The 20,671-nt window shown below is 39.2% G+C and overlaps 2 protein-coding genes across 3 annotated transcripts in view; one reads left to right on the forward strand and one right to left on the reverse strand.

Moving 5' to 3' along the window:
* TDG (thymine DNA glycosylase) overlaps window positions 1–20,671 on the reverse strand; it is a 69,899-nt gene that overhangs the window by 23,029 nt on the left and 26,199 nt on the right. The gene's annotated exons all lie outside the window — the stretch shown is intronic.
* On the forward strand, window positions 3,215–20,037 carry GLT8D2 (glycosyltransferase 8 domain containing 2). 2 transcript variants are annotated; one of them, XM_063076150.1, is made up of 9 exons: window positions 3,215–3,233; window positions 5,515–5,607; window positions 10,280–10,466; window positions 13,809–13,926; window positions 15,096–15,180; window positions 15,797–15,909; window positions 17,824–17,990; window positions 18,806–18,918; window positions 19,868–20,037. In XM_063076150.1, the coding sequence occupies exons 1-9, from the start codon at window positions 3,215–3,217 to the stop codon at window positions 20,035–20,037; spliced, it is 1,065 nt and encodes a 354-aa protein (XP_062932220.1). The 2 variants fall into 2 exon arrangements, with proteins under 2 accessions (XP_062932220.1, XP_062932221.1); XM_063076151.1 differs by having other exon boundaries at window positions 10,295–10,466.

Consider the following 20,671-nt stretch of genomic DNA (forward strand, 5'->3'; position numbering starts at 1 on the left):
GGTAAATTTCAAAGGGTTTCATGTACTTAGATGAGAAAAAAGATTATAGCTTTATTTTCACTAACCTCTCATTGAAATTGAGCATTTTCTTTTCTTGTGATTGCAGACAACAAATCACAGTAGTAGTAATGGTGGTAACTGCAGTACCTATGACTTCGTCACAGTAGAAATCAGATATTTTCATATTACCTTATACTTGTTACAGATATCTCACAATTTTTTAAGCTTATCACCACTTCAAATTATAATTATTATACCTTCTAATAGGTCTTATTACTTAATAAAGAAGCACATATATTGCTATATCACCAATCTGTTTTTTTCCCCCCAATATTCTGATACCTTTATTTTCTTTAAAATTTTGTCATTGGTTTTCTTTCTTTTTTTTTTTTAATTGAGTCATAGTTGATTATACATATTTTGGGGATTCAACGTTGACATATGTTGATCAAATCAATATTACTAGCATATATATTGTTACAAATTGTACTTATTCTTTATGCTCCTTGTCCAATCTCTCCTGATCCCCACTCCCTCCCCCCTCCCACCACTGATAACCCTAGATTTCTTCTCTCCTTCTGAAAGAGTAATGGTTACTCTGTTGATTTGTTGTCTAGATGATCTGTCCAACGCTGAGAGGTGTATTCAAGTCCCTCAATATTATCTTAGAGCAGATGCTTCTTCTGTCACTCTGGAATGGGCTTTGTGGAGAGAGACATCCTCTTCTTTCCTTTATCTCTGCTGGTGACTCTCCTTGTGTCAATGCACTCCAGTGGCTGGCAGACCATCTGCATGGTGGTTGTGATACCTAACCACGTTTGTGGCAGTCGTGGTTACTTGATGGCTGTGGTGGGCCACCCACATGGAGGTGGTTTTGGGCATGCTCCTTGGCACTGGTGGTGTGCCTGGTTGTGTGTGGAGGGGAATCCAGTCCCCGCTCCAGGCCCCAGGTCCCCGGGGCAGGGCCCTGAGGCATTAGCAGTGTGCCTGGTTGTGTGTGTGTTGGGGGGGGGGGTCATTGGTTTTTTTTATAATACAACATTGGGTTTTTAAAAAGCTTTTAAAAACATTATTCTGGAAAGGATTCTATGGGCTTTACTAGACTGCCAAGAGACTCATAACACAGAAAAGATTAAGACCCCTGCCATCTGCCATAGATTTGGAAATTCATGTAAAATTGGCTCACCTTTCCCCTAGTCAATGTCCCCTCCAAAATTCCTGCAAATTCCTGATGGCTTACTGCTCATTTCCAGTGCCCCGGGGCTTTCTATCTCAGTTGCTCTCTCCTCTGTCCTGCATGTCCAGAAAGGGGATACACAGCCTCCCACTGATCTCCCTTAGACACATTTATAGGTGTCTTTGGGTCAGGGGGAAGAGCAGTGTGGAGGTGGAGTGGGATTAGAAGGTGCAGAGCATGGCAGAAGGTTGTAGACTGAGTATTGGACATCCCAGTTCTTGAAAAGTTCCTGGGGCCCATCTGCCACAGGGAAGGATCTCATGGGTGAGTGACAGTCCCTGCCATGGAATCTTTTTTTGCCTCACATAACATTTCTTCTTGGGCTGCAGCTGGCCAGATCTCAGGATTATGGTTCTTCGTTTATTCAGACCCATTTAGGTTTCTCCTGCTCTCACCCCGCCATTGTACCTATGCTCAAAAGAGCTTGCTTCCTTTACAAAAACAGTTTTCTCCCAGAGGGGAACTTGCCAGCAGTTGAAGGAGTAATTCTTTCTCCACTTCTACATTCTTGCGTGGTTCACATGAATTTGAGGGTAAAACAAGAAACTTGAAAGATATTTGAGCTCACTGTGGGTGATGTTGATATTCACTCTCTTTCAGCATCAGAATTTTGAAAAACATTGCTTTAGGGATTTAATGAAGGCAAAGACTGATGGAGGAAGTAAAATGCACTTAAAATCTAAACTCCTCTCCATGCACAACAGTATCTGGCCCCTTTTATGTCTCCAGCCCCTTCCAGCCAGTCTCTTCCTTGGTCAGCCACATCAACCTTCTTGCAGTTCCTAGAATACTCAGAGCTCTTTCCAGCCACAGGGCCTTTGCACTTACTGTCCCCTTTGCCTGGAATGCTCCTCTGTATGCTCTCCATTTGACTGGCTCCTGCTCTGCCTCCCCATCAGATGCCATCTCCTCAGCGAGGCTTTTCCTGATTTTTCTTCCTGATGCACTCCCTACTCCTGGTTGTTTTTATCCCAACACCTCCTCTGTTTCCTTCATAGTTCTTACCATAACCTAATTATTTTATTTGCTATGTTTTAATATTTGTTTTCCCACTGGAGTGAGAGCTCCATGAAGATAGGGACCAGGACTGTTTTCTTCATCCGTGCATCCCCAGGAGGTAGCACAGTGTCAGGCTTTTGTAGGATCTCAACAAACATTAAATGAATGAACAATTGAACTGAGTGTAAAGTGTGCCTCTCTCAGTATTTCTACAAGGGATTTCTGAAGATGTAAAACTTCCTTATCAAAGGAATGAAGTTATGACAGCAGAAAGATTAGGCATGCACTGGAAGTGCCCTGGGCCCCTGAGCTAGGGTGGTGGGGGGATTGAGGGCTTCAGCCATGCCTGCCGGAAGTCCACATCCAGCCAAACCACAACCAAGCCACCGCCAGAAGCCCCCCAGGCTCCCCTGTTGGAACGAGGGGGTGCCATGGGCCTCGACCATGTCCTCCCCCCCTTCCTCTTCCTCCCATCCCATCCCCCTCTTCTCCTCCCCCTCCCCCAACTGCTCTGCAAAAATATATTAGAATTAAAAAAAGAAAAAAATAATAATAAATAAATTTTAAAAATAAAAAAAGATTAGGCATGGGGTTTATATTTTAGATCAACGAGACATTCTTATGTTAGACTTCTTCCAGTTAGTGCCATCTGCTCTGCTGTTCCAAGGCTGATGGGGCTTTTTGGAGAAGGTAAAAAACCAAAAACCTGAAGACAAAAGGTTAACTCTTGGGAACACTTTGTAAGGTTTGTTCAGCCAGAGGAATCACTTGTGAAGAGGTGGGCTATACAATTAAAAAATATTTAGTTTCCAAAATTCTAGATTTGGAACAGCAAAGAATGATTATACACTTCACAATACATCAGATGTTCAAAGAAGACATAGTCCTTAACACTTGATGACTTTTGAGTTGATTCTCTTTTAAACAAAATTTTATTCTTTAATCCACAGGTAACGGTTCTTACCCACGTGAACACACATGGCTCTGTTACGAAAAAGTAAGATTACAATTTTTGAAAATAGTGATTAAAAAACAGATATTTTGGAGGACTGTTTTAATGCCAAAGCTTGGATTTTTTTTTTTAATCTTTGATTTTCATGGATATTTTTCCCACAGGCAGTTTTTGGCATCATTGTTTCAGATGATTCCTGTGGGAAGTTGTTAGTTTTGATCAGAAGTGAGCTAATCATGAGAGAGATTGTATATTTCTATAAAACTTGCAAATACAATTTATTTTCTCATTCTAAATAAGTATTCATGTTCATGTCTAATTTAGCATTTGTAATTTTGTATTCTTGTCCTTAAAGAGTCACCTCAAATCTTCAGACCTGTCAAAAGTTGGGATTGCCCCTGATTTTAAATCCAATAGTTTGTGAGTTTGGGGGGAAACATAGTAACCTGATCGTGTTACTGTTCCACTCACAGTAGAGTTGCCGGATTTAGCAAATGAAAACACAGGACATCCGGTTTAATTTGAATTTCACATAAACAGCAAATAATTTTTTTATAAGTATGTCCCAAATGTTGCATGAAATATACTTACACTAAAAAAAATTTTTAACATCAAGGTCAAGGGATTGGATCCCGTACTGGCCAGCCACCATACACAAATAACTAATTTTAGCTGACAACCCCTATGTCAGTAGTAAACAGCACAGTTGAAAGGGTCAGATGGTAATGGACATCGAGCCACCTCCCCAAATTGACTGTGGCAGGTGAATATTGCTCGGGCCTATTGATAAACTACAGAACTTTGTCTCTTATCTTCTGTTTCTCTACAGTTTTGTTTTAAACCGAGTCTAGTATCTGGTTGTCTCTGGCTGAATCCGATAACTCAGAAAGTCAGGGGGGACCTGGATGTTAGCAAGATAGAATCGTTGAGTCTCAGCATGTAGTTTCGGGCATACGTGGGGACTCTAACTCCTTTCTTTCACAAATAAGAATGCAAAGACCTAGGGGCCAGAAACAAATCAGTACGAGGCCAATAAATTAAGTATCTTGATGCATAAAAATAAATCATAAGTAACATTTATAAAGTCTTTATTGGGACTGCATTGCTAAACTCTCAAAACAACAATGTGAGATAATGCTTATCATTACAATTCCCACTTAGCAGATGAGCACACCAAGGTTCAGAGAAGTTAAATAACTTGTCAAAGGCTACACAGCTAGGAGGTGGTAGAAATGAGGTTTGAGTTTGGCTTCAAATCCCCACCCTTTCGCCTTCTACCAATGTTTTCCAAACTTCAGGCAGGTGTGCATCTCATATGGCAATGTACCATCTGCTCAATTTTTCATCATCTATGTTCCTTCTGTCCTATGTATTACTTAATAATTTCTTTAAATTGACTCATTAAAAAAATTTATAAGTGTACTTTATATTTAAAAAAAAAATTTTTGATGGCTGGTCAGTAAAAGGATTGAACCCTGGACCTTGGTGTTAGCATCACACTCTAACATACAAAGCTAACTGGCCAGCCCCCTAGTGTGCTTTATAATAGAAAGTTTTTCTCCTCACCTTAGATGGAAAAAGAATTATCTTCTATCATAAAAAGAAGGTGACTGTAAAAGTATATATAATTAGACTAATGTTATTTAGTTCTGGGTAGCTTTTGTAGCCTGCCTGCACATGAAATCAGAAAGACTGACTTTCTCACACTGTGATTTAATATTACTTAATGCTACGAGCGTGAACTTCCTCAATCATCTCACGTGTTTCATACTCAAGAAAACACTGTCCTGCACCACTCTACTTCTCAGCAGATCCCAAGGGCAAGCATCACTGATCTTGAATAGATGGTCCTGGAGGCTTAGACCTGGAAGAGGAATTGGGGTCTTCTAATCTTTTACCCAGGGCAAGAATTTTCTGCACATCATCCTTGACCAGTGGTTGAATTGAGAAACAACTGCATTATAATGGCTAAGAACATGTACTCATAATTAGTAGTGTCTCATAATAAACATTATATAAATATTATTTGAAACCAAATATTCATGCACAGAAAATAGCTTCAAAGGCAGCATCATGTAATGATTAAGGTTGCAGCCTCCACCGTCAGACTGCCTGAGTTTAGCCCCAGATCTTCCTTGTGCTACCTCGGTCTATACTTAAGCAACAACAGTGGCCCAGGTTAACTCTTCACTCCATATGCTATCTGCTTAAAGAAAAATCCCAGACCACCACTCTGAAGGTTTCTGCTCATACTGCTGTTCTAAACTTTTCCACATGATTTCAGGTTGATAAGTTGAACTTTAATGTGTTTCTATTCTTATTTCAGTTAATCAGGTGTTGCTGTTCCTTCTGATTGTGACTCTTTGTGGGATTCTGTATAAGAAAGTTCACAAAGGCACTGTGCTCAAGAATGAAGCAGGTAAGCAGGCATGGAATCCATCAAGATGGGATATGAATGTGTTTCTTGAGGTCTTTTCAACAGCTGGGATCAGAGACAATTTGGTCAGCTGCCAAGGACCTGCTTGTAGAATATCCACCTAAGGCCAACGTTTCAGTTGTGCTCTAGAATGATCAGTGCTATTCAAACTTTAGCATAAGTAAGATTCACATGGAAGGCTTGTTAAAACACAGTACTGGGCCCCACCCAAGAGGTTTAGAGTCAGTAGGTATGAGGTGAGGCCCGAGAATCTGTGATTCTGATAAGCTCCCAGTTGATGCTGATGCTGTTGGTTCTTGGATCACACTTTGAGTGAACAACATCTCATCCCTTTGGAGCTTCACAATAATTTTGAGAATTACTGAAAATTGCCTTCTCTCTCCTCTCTCTGCTGGTTCATTCACATCAGTGTACAACCAACCTCATAACTCTCAACTTAAAAATGATCCTTCACTGACCCCATGTCCTCCTCCAGCTGCACTGAGAGCCCACTTTCCCTTTTCAGGGGTGAATTGTGTGAGACGGCACCTTTGCAACCCCCAAACACACAAAAGGCAAGCCCCACAAAAATTAAGAAGTGCCATTAGTGTGTTTAATAAATTTTTTAATTAATTTACTTCTTATATTGGTCAAGCAAATATACTCATTTCTGGAAAGCACAGAAGAGAAAAATATTACCTGTAGCTGTATCAGACAAACACAAAGTTAATATTTTGGTGTGTTACATACATTTATTCCACACATTTTAATTTTTTTTCAAGCCAGACATTAGAGATACAATGGTGAACAAAACAAAACAATGTCCCTGCTCACACAAAGCTGACATTTCTTTGTGGTTATTTTTTTTAAATTAAAAAAATTCATTGAAAAATAATTTAAAACATGTACTCATATAATCTGGTCTACATGAACGTCGGGAGCATGTGGAAACAGAATGATTTTCACACAATGAATGTTCATTGGGCATTATTCATAGTAGCCCCATATTGGAAATAATCCACATGTACATTAACTAGCGAATGGATAAACAGAATATAGTATATCCGTAAGTGGATATAAGCTACAAAATGGATGAACATCAAAAACATTATGCTAAATGAAAGAGGCCAGACCCGAAAGACCACATATCATTCAATTCCATTTATATAAAATTTCTAGAAAAGTCAAATCTGTGGAGACAGCAGATCAGAGCTGGGAGTGGGAGTGGGTTGACTGCACACTGGCTCAAGGGAAGTTTTCAGGGTGATGGGAGTGTTCTAAAATTAGACTATGGTCATGGTTGTAGAACTCTACTAAAAATTATCGAACTGTACACTTACAATGGGGTTAAAGAAATCTGTACTAGTTTTCTAGGGCTTCCAAAACAAAATACCACAGACTAGGTGGCTAAAACAATAGAAATTTATTTCCTCACAATTCTAGAAGTGGAAGCTCAAGATCTAGGTGCCTGTAGGGTTAGTTTCTCCTGAGGCCTCTCTCCTTGTCTTGCTGTGTCCTCGCATGGCCTTTTCTCTGTGCATGCTTCCCTTGTGTCTCCTCCTCTTTTTATTAGGATACCAGTCCTATTGGGTTAGTGTCCCACCCTAACACCTTCATTTTAACAACTGCCTCTTTAAAGGCCCTATATCCAAATACTGTCACATCCTGAGTTACTGGGTAGTTAGGACTTTAATATGTGAAGTTTGGGGGGACACAATTTAGTCTATAACAGTATCTAAATTATACCTCAATAAACTGTTTTAAAAGATAGAGACAGAAAGGAAGTCATACAAGGTCAATGTCATCTCAACTTCTGGCTTTTTACTTGTCACGTTTCCCTGCCTATAAACCAACACATTTGGTCACTAATCCCACTGCAGACTCCTTTTTCCGTGGAAAGAGATGGATAAGTTTTGTAACAGCTGTTAAAACAACTGCAGGGAAATGCACATCCTGACTGACTAATTAGCTAAATACAAATAAACAAAGTGTTTGTGCCACATGAACGGATCCAAGATCACATTTAAAAAAAATCACATTCAGTGTTAAAATGAAAAAGAATCAATGTTATAAAATACATTTTAAAGGAGTGGAGTGTTGACATGAAAAGACATCTGTGGTATAAGTTGGAAAAGCAAGGTTCAGAAGAGCATGAAAAGTATCCATTTCGGTTTTAAAATAATATTGTGTGTGTTATATATCCTTTAGTATTTACATGAAGGAGGGTTTGGGGGACACACACTACACTGATAACAGAGATTACCCTTGGAATGGGAGTGCAGAGGTCTGTAGAAAACAGTCACAATTTGCCAGATACTCTGATGTTTGGGCTGAAATTTTTTCAAGAAGTACATATTAATCTTTATAATTTTAAAAGAATTAATGCAAAGAACACATGTTATCAGTTAATGTCCAGAGGCCCTGTGAAGTCCTATAGTGAAGGAAAGCATGGTGCCATTCTGTGTAATCTCCTGGTAATGACATTCCATGGAGTTTCCTGGTAAGTTCCTTGTTAATAGCCTGCTGGTGATTCACTTCTGTGCCGTTTGGGGCAAGGCAAGTTAATATATTTGGCTAAAACAATCCTTATTTGAAAGAGCATTCTGAGTTTTGGCATTGGGAGAGCAGACATTTTACCTCTTCTAGGAATCGGCATAGTTTGGTAAGAGCTGCTTGTGGGAATGGACTAAGTCACTATTATTTCCAATCCGTTCTGCCATCATTATGATGTTTTCTAGTTTTGTTAGACTCCAGATGGCTTCCCATAGCCAAACCTTTTAATGGGATGGCTCGGGCACCAGTTGGTATAACGTCCAGGGGAAACTTCTTGGCAGAAAGTGGTATTTTTGGCTTAAGTTAGCTCCCAGCTTCTCTGACTGGCAGAGGCTCTGAAGATGTGTGGCAGTGTGATGTGTCTGCAGCAGAGCTGTACACTTGTTGACCTTCTCCTAGGGTGCCCCCTCTTTCACGGTGTACCTTCCTCCTACCTCATGCTACCTGCTGGCTGCTGAAGGCCTATACTGAGCCTGGCAGCCAGGCACTGCCCCAGCTTTTCAACCCCTCCTTCTCTTTGCCCCTGGGAATAGCCCATGATCCAACCCTCCAAGGCCTGGTTCTCTAATCCATCAGTACAGTTTAGTTCATTTTAGCAAACTTTCATTAAGTGCTTCTAAGGTGCCAGACACAGTGGGGATAATATAATGAGCTTACAGTCTAGTGGAGGGGACAGACACAGAAATGGATTCTTCCAGGGCAGTGTGGTAAGTGCTTACATAGAGGTATCTAATAAACTCATCTATCTGTCCAAAATGTACTGAGACTCTACCATGTGCCAGGCACTGGGATAGATGCAGAGAATACAGAGATGAACAAGATACTATCTTTGCCCTCACAGAGCTCCTAGTGTAATAAGAAAGGAAAGACATGCTATCAAATAAATCGCAACGCAGGTGATAAATCCAACCACAAGCAAGGATACAGATATAGACAAGGGATGGCAATCTGTGCTGGGAGCTGTTAACGGCTTCCCAGAGGATCTGATGTCTGTACTGCATTTGGAATAAATATGTAAAAGTCATGAAAGAAAGGATGGAAAAAGCATTCTGGGCATCAGGAACAGCATGTGCAAAGGCACTGAGATATGAGACAACATGGGCCTGAGTGATAGAGGTTTTGCAAAAATGTATCTGTAAAAAGTGAGAAGGTGCTGTAAGTAAAAATCCGATGGGCATTTCATAGTGGATACTCTACATACTGATAGTTTTTTCTTTTTCTTTTTTTGCTTGAATCTTTTTTTTTCAAGAAATACACACTAATAATTGTTATTCTTCACACCTGGAAGTTGTATTGTGGTACCAAAGTATGATATTATGGCATTGATATTTTATAACTTTCCAATGCTCAACAGAATAATCAATTATTCATCTTGTGTATTAGTCATGCTCTGTCATACTTCTTTTCTCTTGCTGCCAGCATTTGAAAAACTTAACTAAATAGAAGAGGATAGGGGAAGGAAAATCACAAGCAGTATATTTTACAGCAGTGTAGGCAAGGTAAATATTCTGATTCAGGGAAGAGTTGAGGACTGTTGAATCAATTAAGGCTTTTCAATTCTTCATACATTTTTCAACCATATGTGTGTGTTAGGCTATCTGATTGGCTTCTGTAAGAAAGCTCCAAAATAATAGTGACTTAAACAAAATAGAAGTTTATTTTCTCTCTCAAGTGAAGGTCCGATGCATCAGTTCCACAGTCATCCAGATCAAGTCTCCTTCTGTCTAATGTTTTGGCGTCCTCATTAGGTAGCTTCCATCTTGTGGGCCAGGATGGCTGCTCTAACTCCTGCCCTCACAGCAACATTCCAGCCCTTGGGAAGGGGGACAGGTGAAGGGGAGGGTAAGCACTCCTTTGAAGGGCAGATGCAGTAGTTGTACACATGACTTGCTCATTGGTCAGAACTTGATCACCGAGATCTGCAAGGGAGTCTGGGATAAAAATAGTCCTAGTGGGTGGCTATGTGCCACCTAAAATTCCTAAATTCTAAGGGAAGAAGGAGAAACTGGATCTTGGAGAATAATCAGCAGTCTCTTCCACACTATCCTATCTTCCCCCAGGAGTGTGGAAGACGAATTAAACTGGTTCTGCTGTGAAATTCCTTCATGTTCCAAGCCACTGATTTTAATGTTTCCAGATGATGACTCTGAGACTCCTGAAGAAACGGAAGAGGAGATTCCTGTGGTGATCTGTGCAGCGGCAGGGAGGATGGGTGCTGCTATGGCTGCCATCAACAGCGTCTACAGCAACACGGACGCCAACATTTTGTTCTATGTAGTTGGACTCCGGAATACTCTGTCTCGAATACGGTAATTTGTGTACTACAGGTTTGGGGATTTCTACTTTCTTTTAATCTTCCTTATCTTTCTTTAAATGGATTCCCTTCCTTTTCAGATTGATAACTGTCATTAGAATCAATGAGGGGATACCCCGACCTGACACATGTGTTGCCTAGCTAAGGAAATTTCAACAAAGCCTCATTGATCTGGTAGGGCGGTGCATCATTACGCAGAAGTGAATTATCTAATGAACTAAAGAACCCCCAACCTAAGAAGGTTATATAAAAAGGCTTTCTTTCTAAAATTGTTTATCTTTTCTCTGCTTTCTTTCTTTTTTTTGGCAGCTGTCCAGTACAGGCCTCTGAACCCTTGACCTTGTTGTTACAATACCGCACTCTAACCAACTCAGATAACTGGCCAGCCTCTTTTCTCTGCTTTCTTAACATGAGAAAATATTAACATAACCATTTTAATATGGCTCAGAATCATCACTAATTATAATTTTTGAACTGCAAACATATAATTTATATATTATAATTTGTGAACTGATTTTTTTCCTATCATATACCACACTAAAAAGTAAACTGGAGTTAGATTAAGGGAAAATAAAGTCAAAATTTAAATTATAAAAATATGGGACAATTGTATAATCTTGGTATGAAAAGTGCCTCCCTGAGCCCCCAAGTCATAAGGAAAAACTGACAGATTTGGCTGCATAACATTTAAAAACTTTTGAATAATGAAAAACACAATAAGTAAAATTAGTCACGTAATCGATTAGGAGAAAATATTACCAACATGTATTATAGACAAAAGATTACTATCCAAAATAAAGAATTGTAACAAAAATAATTTTAAATACAAGCATCTAGTAGACAAATGAGCACAGGATATGAACAGACAATTCACAGAAGAAAAAAATACAAATGGTCAACAAACATGAAAAGATGTTCTATGTTACTAATAGGAAAATGCTAATTAAAACATATTCCCTTAGAGTGCAGTGTTATAACACCAAGGTCATGGGTTCAGATTTCCATACCAATTAGCCTCCAAAAAACCCCACAACAAACAAACAAAAATTCCCATTGTTTAAAAATGTGAATTAAAACATTTCACGAGTGACATATAATATTTCACACATCACACTGGCAAAAATTAAATAGCCCAACACTATTCAGTGCAGGGAAATGGACATGCTTATTCCTTGTTTATACAATGTACACTGCATAAATTGGTAAAGCATTTTTGAGAGGGTAATGTGGCAATCTCTAAACTGTTATATGTGTATATAATTTGACTCACCAGACTTATTTCCATTGCTAGGAATTTGTGCTACAAAAATTCTAGTATATATTACCAAAATATATGCACAAGATTAATTTCAGCATTATCTGAACTAGTAAAAAAACTGCAACGTGCTTAAATGTCCCTCAATGGAAAAATATTTAAATGAACTATGGAATATGATCCAGCTATTAAAAAAGAAAGGAGACAATCTGTATGTACTGACACAGACGACCCCCAAGGCATATTGTTAAGTGGAAGAAGCAAGCTGCAATACAACTCATACAGTATGATCCACTTTATAAAAATTAAAACCCCCTAACTGTCAATGTGTATGTGTACATATGTGTGATTACGTAAAGAAACAGAACTGGAAAGATACCAAACTGTTAACACTGACTATCTCTGGGCAGGATGGAGGAATTGGGGAGGGCACTGATGAAGGGAAGTTCAAGGTGGTTTTAGTGTTATTTCATCATTCATAAGAAGAATGTACTTATGTACAGCTTTTATAATGAAATTTTTTGGGGATGGCACCATCAGGAGGTACTGGGATCTGTAAGATATTTGCTCCTAATCTAAATGGCCCTTGGCTGCTGTGATTTTTGAGGGCTTATATACGCTTTCTAGGTTTTCTATCTCATTTCTCACTTTTCTTATCATTTATTGTTGCTGATCGTTCACTTAGCCTGCCATTAACAACCCTTTAACTATGCATGGGTATGAAAACCAGACAGCCAAAGGCAAAAGGCAGGCATGTGTAGCATGTTCTGAGTCAGGACTTGTACTTAACAAAGGGCATGAGCTTCATGACTTCATGACATTTGGAGGGGGCTGTTTCTCAGTTCTTAGCTGTCGTCTACTCTCCACCCCACTCCACCCCCTATTTAAATATTTTTAAAACTCTTCTCATTGAAGTAGAACACAAGAACAAAAGTGTAGAAATCCAACGTACAGTTTAGTGAATCACCACGGAACAGACTCATGAACAACCACTACATCCTTACCACCACTTGGTATAATCAGTCTTTTTAATTTTGCCATTCCGCTGGGTGTCCGGTGGTATCTCACTGTGGTGTTCGTTTGAGGTTTCCTCAGCACTTTTCCCACACATTTCGTGGCTGTTTGGAAATGTGTGTTCGAGTCTCTTGCCCATTTTCCTGTTGGGTTACCTGTCTTTTTCTCACTGACATAACCGATTTTTATGAGTCAAATCTTGCAGATCTAAATTGTGTTCAAATTTAATTATTTTGTTGATTTTTAATCAACCACAAAAGCTACCATATGTGGCTTTAGTCACTGGAAATTTTATTTTGAGATTATTTATACCAAGAATCTCATTATGAATTAGATAGAAGATAGAAGTTCTGAAAGTCTGAGAAAATGGAAGGAGAGAGGACAGGGGAAAGAAGAGGAGAGATGGGAAATGAGGACAGATGGGGAAGATTGAGAGATGGAGTCAAAGAGACAAAGATAAATTAAAATCATCCCTGGAGTCAAAACCACAGAGTAAAAATGACTTAGAAGTTGAAGGTTCAGAGTGTCCTGCTTCATAACCTTTCAGAGCTATTAGCACATGGCAAAGATCGTACCAGCAACCACAGATATTACTTTATAAGAAAACAAAACAAGGGCCGAGCCCGTGGCGCACTCGGGAGAGTGCGGCGCTGGGAGCGCAGCGACGTTCCCACCGCAGGTTCAGATCCTATCTGGGAATGGCCGGTGCACTCACTGGCTGAGTGCAGGTCACAAAAAAGATGAAAAAAAAACAAAACAAAACACTTTTTGTTCTTCCAGTTTCCTGGGGAGATTATTTGGATCTGGGGAGATATTTGGTTATTACTATTTTGCTTCATTTCCTTTGAAGAAAGAGTTGTGGGGGGCGGCGGGGGGGGAGAGAGAGAGAGAAGGAAAGATTTGAAGTCAGACCAGATGGGAAAAAAAACAAAGATTTATAGACTCTACTACGTTTACACACATTTTATTTTTAACTTGCTAAGAAGAAAACAGATTGACCCTGAGGCAATAGGCAAATTGAGGAAAGATTTGAAGTGTGTGCTAGAGGGTTTTTTTTCATCTCTTTAGAAAATGGATTGAACATTCCAAACTGAGAGAGATAAACTTCAAAATCGTGGAATTCAACCCTATGGTTCTCAAAGGGAAGATCAGACCAGACTCATCGAGGCCTGAACTGCTCCAGCCTGTGAGTAGGAGTCATGTGCATGCTGGGGACAGTCCTTGGTGACACCCTTGCTCAGTATGGAGCACTAGCCCCCGGGATGCACTATTAGATCTCCACCAAACTCTGCTTATTTATAATTTATAAACCACCTGCTCCAGAAAGGATTTAAAATGGTTTACTTAAGATAATGAAGCTATTGGGGGAAGAAATGAAGCATATAAAACGTAGGATGCATTTATGTGTGTGGATATGTGTGTGGGGTGGGAGCTGGGGGTGGGCCGGGTAGAGAGGCCAGGACAAAATATGCCAAATCCATAGGCTGTTGTATGTACTGTGACTGTACATGAAATTTAGCTCTCAGTATCCTAGCAGCTAAGGAAAAACAGTAGCAGGATGGATTATATACTTCATAGTATTGACTAAGAAAATATTTTCAGGAGACATCAACTTTTTTCCTAGCATTGGAAATCTTAAGGTATTTTAAGAGTTCTCACAAAAGGGACCCTCTCCTGCACAGAGTGATGTTTTTGATGACAGTTTTGTAAAAAACTGCAGCCACCTTCTACATATAATTGTTACTTAAATCCACTCTTGAAAATTTACTAGATTCTAAAGTCCTCTGTTTATGATCTTTCCCCAATTCCAGATATTTATTATCAGTGTGAGCTGAGTTGGGACTTTGGATGAAACAGTGTTGTCACTAAGGAAACTTTAAAACTCCCACTCACAGCTCATGCTTCTCTGACCTTTTTCTGGTTCAAGGTTGAGCATGTTTTGGGGATGACATGTGTGCATGTGCATTTGTATGTGTGTGTGTATATGTCTTTAAGGTTGATTTAGTTGACAGTTATCAAAATTACCGAGTGTATAGGAAGGCAGGCAATTTGTGCCCAAAAAGATTGACTGGGGAAGCTCTGTGCTCCCACTGCAGCGGTTCACAGAGATGAAAGTGGCAACAGCCTCAGCAGTAGCGGGGCAGGATCTAGAATTGCTGATCTGCCAGTGCTGGTTTTAGACCCGGGACCCAGATAGGTCGAGTACCAGGGCTTGGGTGAGGCATCTCTGTAGTTTTATTCTGTTCCAAACCTGGAGCTGAGCTGAGGCCCTGGTCAAAGCCGACTCTCCAGTACCCCTAAAAGAATGAGCTGTGTGCTGCTTCCCCACCATCATTTCTTTTGTCGTTTTAACAGCTGAACTTTGTTCGATTTTATCTCCCTTTGCTTATCCACCAACACGAGAAAGTCATCTATTTGGACGATGATGTCATTGTACAAGGTACACTCGCTGGCTGCCAAGAACACTTGGAAAAGGAGCAGCTGATAAGTAGAATGACTCTCTTCATTTTCCGAATAGCTAGTTGCCCGGTAATTCTGACTGCTTGTCAAAGTTGTGGGTATAGTATTGTTGTGAATTTGGGAATTTTTTTTTTTTTTTTTTTTGGTTGAGAATTTGGGAATATTTTTAAATCAGAGGTTGATATTTCCCTGGACAATCCAGTTGACTTTCTGGGGGCCACTCTCTGTCAGTCTGCAACAAATTTCCTGTCTCTGAATCCCTAAAATGTAAGAAATAGTGTCACTGATGACATTCTCAGGAGTGAGCTAAGTTTTATTGTTTAAATGTTGTGTTCTCTTTCTTCCACCTGCAAATAGGCTAAGCATTGGTGTGGTACCTATGCAGCAACAGAAATAAAGAAATTTGACCAATGCTGATCTGAACTTATCAAGTGGCTTTCTAAATTAGCACAGGCTATTCTTAAATTGCCAAACCACTCAAAATCAGGGATTTATACTCTTCTCTCATGACAAGGTCAGGAAATGTTTAAGCTCTAAGGCTCTATCTAGCTCTAAATCAAATGCTATATTTTAACTGCTGGTGTTTCTAAATTCAGGTGATATCCAAGAACTGTATGACACGACCCTGGCCCTGGGCCACGCAGCAGCTTTCTCAGATGACTGCGATTTGCCCTCTGTTCAGGACATGAACAGACTTGTGGGGCTGCAGGTGGGCATGCTGTCTCGGAAACCCTACCTTCTCCTGCTGCTCCGGCCCCTTCTCCTCCCCGGCAACTTAAAATGAATGTAATCTACACCTTGAAAACCCTAACAGCCCGTCTGGACTGCTGAAAGGCAGAACAGCACAGGGTCTGGGATTTATTCATATCCCAACTCCATTCTTTACCAACTCTGGGGCGAGTTACTTTAACCCTGCGAAGTCTCGCTTTCCTTATCTGAAACAAGGCATCCATAATGTTTGTTTTATTGTGTTTATGTGAGCTGTAATGAAATAACGTGATGTCAAAGTGCCCAGCCTGTAGTAAATGCTTCGGAAATGACAGTTGTTGTCTCGGTCGTGCATAACCATACTCTACGTCAGAGATGGCATAAGAGTTTTCTGTGAGAGACTCGCTGAACCTTTGGTTCTATTTTCAGAGATTTGACCATTGCTTTTTCTAAAATTTCAGGGATGGAAAATATTGATTTTGTTTAAGGGTAAAGATCTTACCCTAGTGGAAATGGGAAATTTAAATCTGTACATAATGCTGGAACCACAGTAATAGCTTCGAAATACAAGGTGGTATTAAGAGCTGAATGCTGTTCTTCAAAAAAAGTTCTAGCAAATAATTTTATGTGGGTGACATTTAAGGCGCTTTAAAGCCAGACCCAATTTTGTCAAAATCTTGATGCTAGCACTTAGTAGTTTTATGACCTTGGGCAAGTTACTTAGCCAATTGTTTTCTCCCCATTTGCCAAACAGAGGTAATAATAGTACTTCACCGTAGAGTTATTGTGAGAATTCAATAGTTAATACGTGGAAAATTATTACGTGCAATTAATGAAGTAATGCATGTGAAGTTCTTAGAGCAGTGCCTGGCACACAGAAAGTGCTCAAGTATTCCCATTACTCCTGTGTCGTATCTGACAGCATCACACTGAGGTGGATTATGACAGTCTGTGTGGGGGAAAGAATAAGTCCTGCCTCACACTGCATTCATTCGATGACTTACTGAGTGCTTCCTATGGGCCTGACACTGTTTTAGGTACTGATAATACATAAGCAAAACTAAAATTCCTGCCTTTGTGTAGCTTACATTCTTAGGAAGAGACAGACAAGTAAAATATTTAACAGAGGATCAGGGTTGTATTTTAAATAGGGTGGTCAGGGAAGCCTCCACTGAGATGGTGGTGTTTGAGTCTACACTTGAAAGAACAGAGGGAACCACTTATACAGATATTTAGGAGGGAAAACATTCCAAGAAGAGGCAGTAGCAAATGCAAAGGTCCTGAGGCAGAGGTGTGTCTGGTGTATTAAAGGTGGTCAGTGTGGCAGAGGGATCAAGTGTGAAAATAATAGGAGTTGGAGAGGTAGTGGGGGGCCAGCTGGTATAGGGCATGGCAGCCCATTTTGGAACTCTAGGTTTTACTCTGAGTGACAGGGGAAGCCATTGGAGGGGCTTTGAGGAGATGAGTGACATAGAGACAGAATAGGGCTAATAGGGTGGAAGTAGGGACACTGGTTAGGAGGAACTTGCAGAGATCCAATGAGTGGTAATTAAGGTCTGGAAAAGGAAGATAGCAGTAGAGGCAGGAGAAGTGGTTGGCCTTAGTAAGCATTCAAAAGGAGACACTGATTTGGCAGATGGAGCTGGAAGTCCTGAGGAGAGGTCAGATGGATGGTGTTTATAGTCATGAGACTGAGTGGGGCTATGTATGGAGTTAGCATTAAAGAAAGGAACAGGTGCTGGGACTGGAGGACTGGGGGCACTCAGCATTTAGAGATTGGAGAAATGAGGGGAAACCAGCAAAGGAAACTAGGAAGTGGCCAGTGTCACAGGAAGAAACCCAGAGATGCCGCACAATGGCTTTAAGAAACAAAAGATCCATTGGTCAAAAGCATGCGTGTCCTGTTTCTTTACAGAATACATACATGGGCTATCTGGACTACCGGAAGAAGACTATAAAAGACCTTGGCATCAGCCCCAGCACCTGCTCTTTCAATCCTGGTGTGATTGTTGCCAACATAACGGAATGGAAGCACCAGCACATCACCAAACAATTGGAGAAATGGATGCAAAAAAATGTGGAGTATGTGTTGACCTCTCTACCATTTCTTCCATACTTGGGAACAAAATTATTCAATTAATTTTCTATGCATAGTTCAGTGGTTAGAAATAGTTCACAGACATCTTAGGTCAAATTTTCTTACGGAGGCACTTGAGAAAGAAAAGAGGGCAGCAGATGAAAATCTTTCTTCAAATGATATAAATCAGAGGAATTGAGATCCTGTGGAATAAGGAACTTGTCATATATTTTCCTAATAAGCTGTTTAATAATATAACTTGAACCTTTTGCACTGAAAATCTTCATTTATCTTAGTTGGGTTTCTCCTTCTCACATAGATTTTTTTTTTCAGAATTATTTTATAAAGTCAACTTTGGTTTTTAAGATTGGTTTTTAAGAATTTATAATTTTTAATTATGGAAGTCTTAAAATAGAGAAAATAAAAACAATTGTAACACCAACCATTATTATCATGTCATTGTATTTCCCATCAGTCTTTTTAATCTGGATGTTTTAATACCATCATAGTCTTGAATTTGTGAGTAGTTATTCTAAATAATGTAGAATCAGAATTTGATCTTCTATGCCTACCATAAAAAGTCTGAGAGTTAAAATGGCAAAATATTAACACTGTGCATCTAGATATATAGGAGTTTATGGTATTTTCATAATTTTGTGTAGGTCTGACAATTTCCAAAAACTAAAAGGTAAAAATAAGAGGTCACAATTCTTATTTGTATAGTGAGAAGGTCTTAGATCTTTTTAAAGTATTAGATTCTATTTTATTTGTATTTGTGGGGGCTCCAGGCCAAATATTGCTTTTCTGTTGTATTGCTTAGGGAAAATCTCTACAGCAGCTCCCTGGGAGGAGGGGTGGCCACCTCCCCAATGCTGATTGTGTTCCATGGGAAATACACCACAATCAACCCCCTGTGGCACATAAGGCACCTGGGTAAGTATTTTCCAAAAAACAATGCAAATGTACACTTTATAGACCCAGTGAGCACCGTGGTGAGGAGAGTGTGTTCCTCAGGTTCCTCAACTCAAATCCTCTAGGTGACCGTGGACAAGTTACTTAACCCTCAGTGCTCAGATTCTGCAAATGCAGCAGATATTCTTAGATACCTGAGGGTGTGTTTGCAGGAATTCATGAAAAGCTATTAGACTAATACTTAGTATATGTGCTCATAAACATTAACTATTGTAAAGATAGAACTTTCACTGTCAAAACTATTTCACATGCTTTTATTGCCCTCTTGCAGTAGCCTACAGGGGACAAAACCAAATGAAGTAGCATAATGACTTATGATGAACTTAAAAAGCTGTAAACAAAGCAAAGTCAGTAAACAAAGTAACTGTTTACTGACTGTGTACTATGAGTCCCTTGACAAGTGTTTTATTCACTACACGAGTGCAGGCTCTAGGGTATGAATTGGAATCCCAACTTCACACGATCTTGGGTAAGTATATTATTGAATATAACAATTATTCTGATGTGAGCATCACATGTTGCACACAAGTATTGATGTTCAACACTGTACCCCACAGATATATACTATCAACTTTGTTACAATTAAAAAAATAAAAAGGCAAGGTATAAAGAAATAAATGAAATAAAATAAAAAACAAAAAAAGGCAAGATATAGTAGCAGGTATGCTCTATTTCATCTTACTAGCTTTCTTTCAAAAAACATGTAACATACAGGTATACAGGTAGAATATTACTAGAATTCATGAGAGACTCTACCAGTGGTTGCTATAGAGATTTGGAGTGGGTGGAAAATTCTTAATTAACCCTTTGATTGGCTTATTTTTTTTTTAACTATGAACTTACATTCAATTTTTAATATAAAAATTTTATTCTCTAACAAGCTTATTATTTTCCTCTAAACACAATGAAGGCTGGAGTCCACATGCCAGATATTCGGAGCATTTTCTGCAGGAAGCCAAATTACTCCACTGGAATGGAAGACATAAACCTTGGGACTTCCCCAGTGTTCACAACGACTTATGGGAAAGCTGGTTTGTTCCTGACCCTGCAGGGATCTTTAAACTCAATCACAATAGCTGATATAACTCATCATTTAAAATAGTCCCTGTATAAAATGTGGAATTGTCCCTTTGTAGCCTACTATAACACTGTTCTTTATTAACAGTACCTTTGATACATATGTATGATCTGCAATATAAAAAACAAAAACTATTGTGTGCAAATTGTACCTTGGACCATACAGGTATTGATTTACTTCTTTAAGTACAAGTGGTAATTATGAAAATCAAGATTGTGTGTGTGAAATGTGTTGTTGGAAAGAAATAAACACAGCTAGATATCAACAATCAATTTGCTTAACACTGAATGACAATTATATCCACAATGTTTTTAAATTTCTAAATGTGTTTTCACATGCAGGTATTATTTTAACAGGTTGCCAATCTTGTCTTTTACAAAACTATTACACATTTAAAACATGAATGTCTGAAAAAATAAAATATTCATAGAATTTTATGATTTCCATCATGTATATTATTCTACGTGTTAAATATAATAGAAGGTAAACTGATATCAACTTTAAAGGGGGAATAAGCCAGGCACAGAAAGAGAAATACGAGTTTTTACTCTTATGCAGGGGCTAAAAAAATAAATAAATAAATGAAGGAAAGAAAGAAACAACAATCACAATAATTCGTTGAACTTCCAAAAGGGA

The sequence above is a fragment of the Cynocephalus volans genome, chromosome 12 (assembly GCF_027409185.1).
Source record: "Cynocephalus volans isolate mCynVol1 chromosome 12, mCynVol1.pri, whole genome shotgun sequence".
Lineage (NCBI taxonomy): Eukaryota > Metazoa > Chordata > Mammalia > Dermoptera > Cynocephalidae > Cynocephalus > Cynocephalus volans.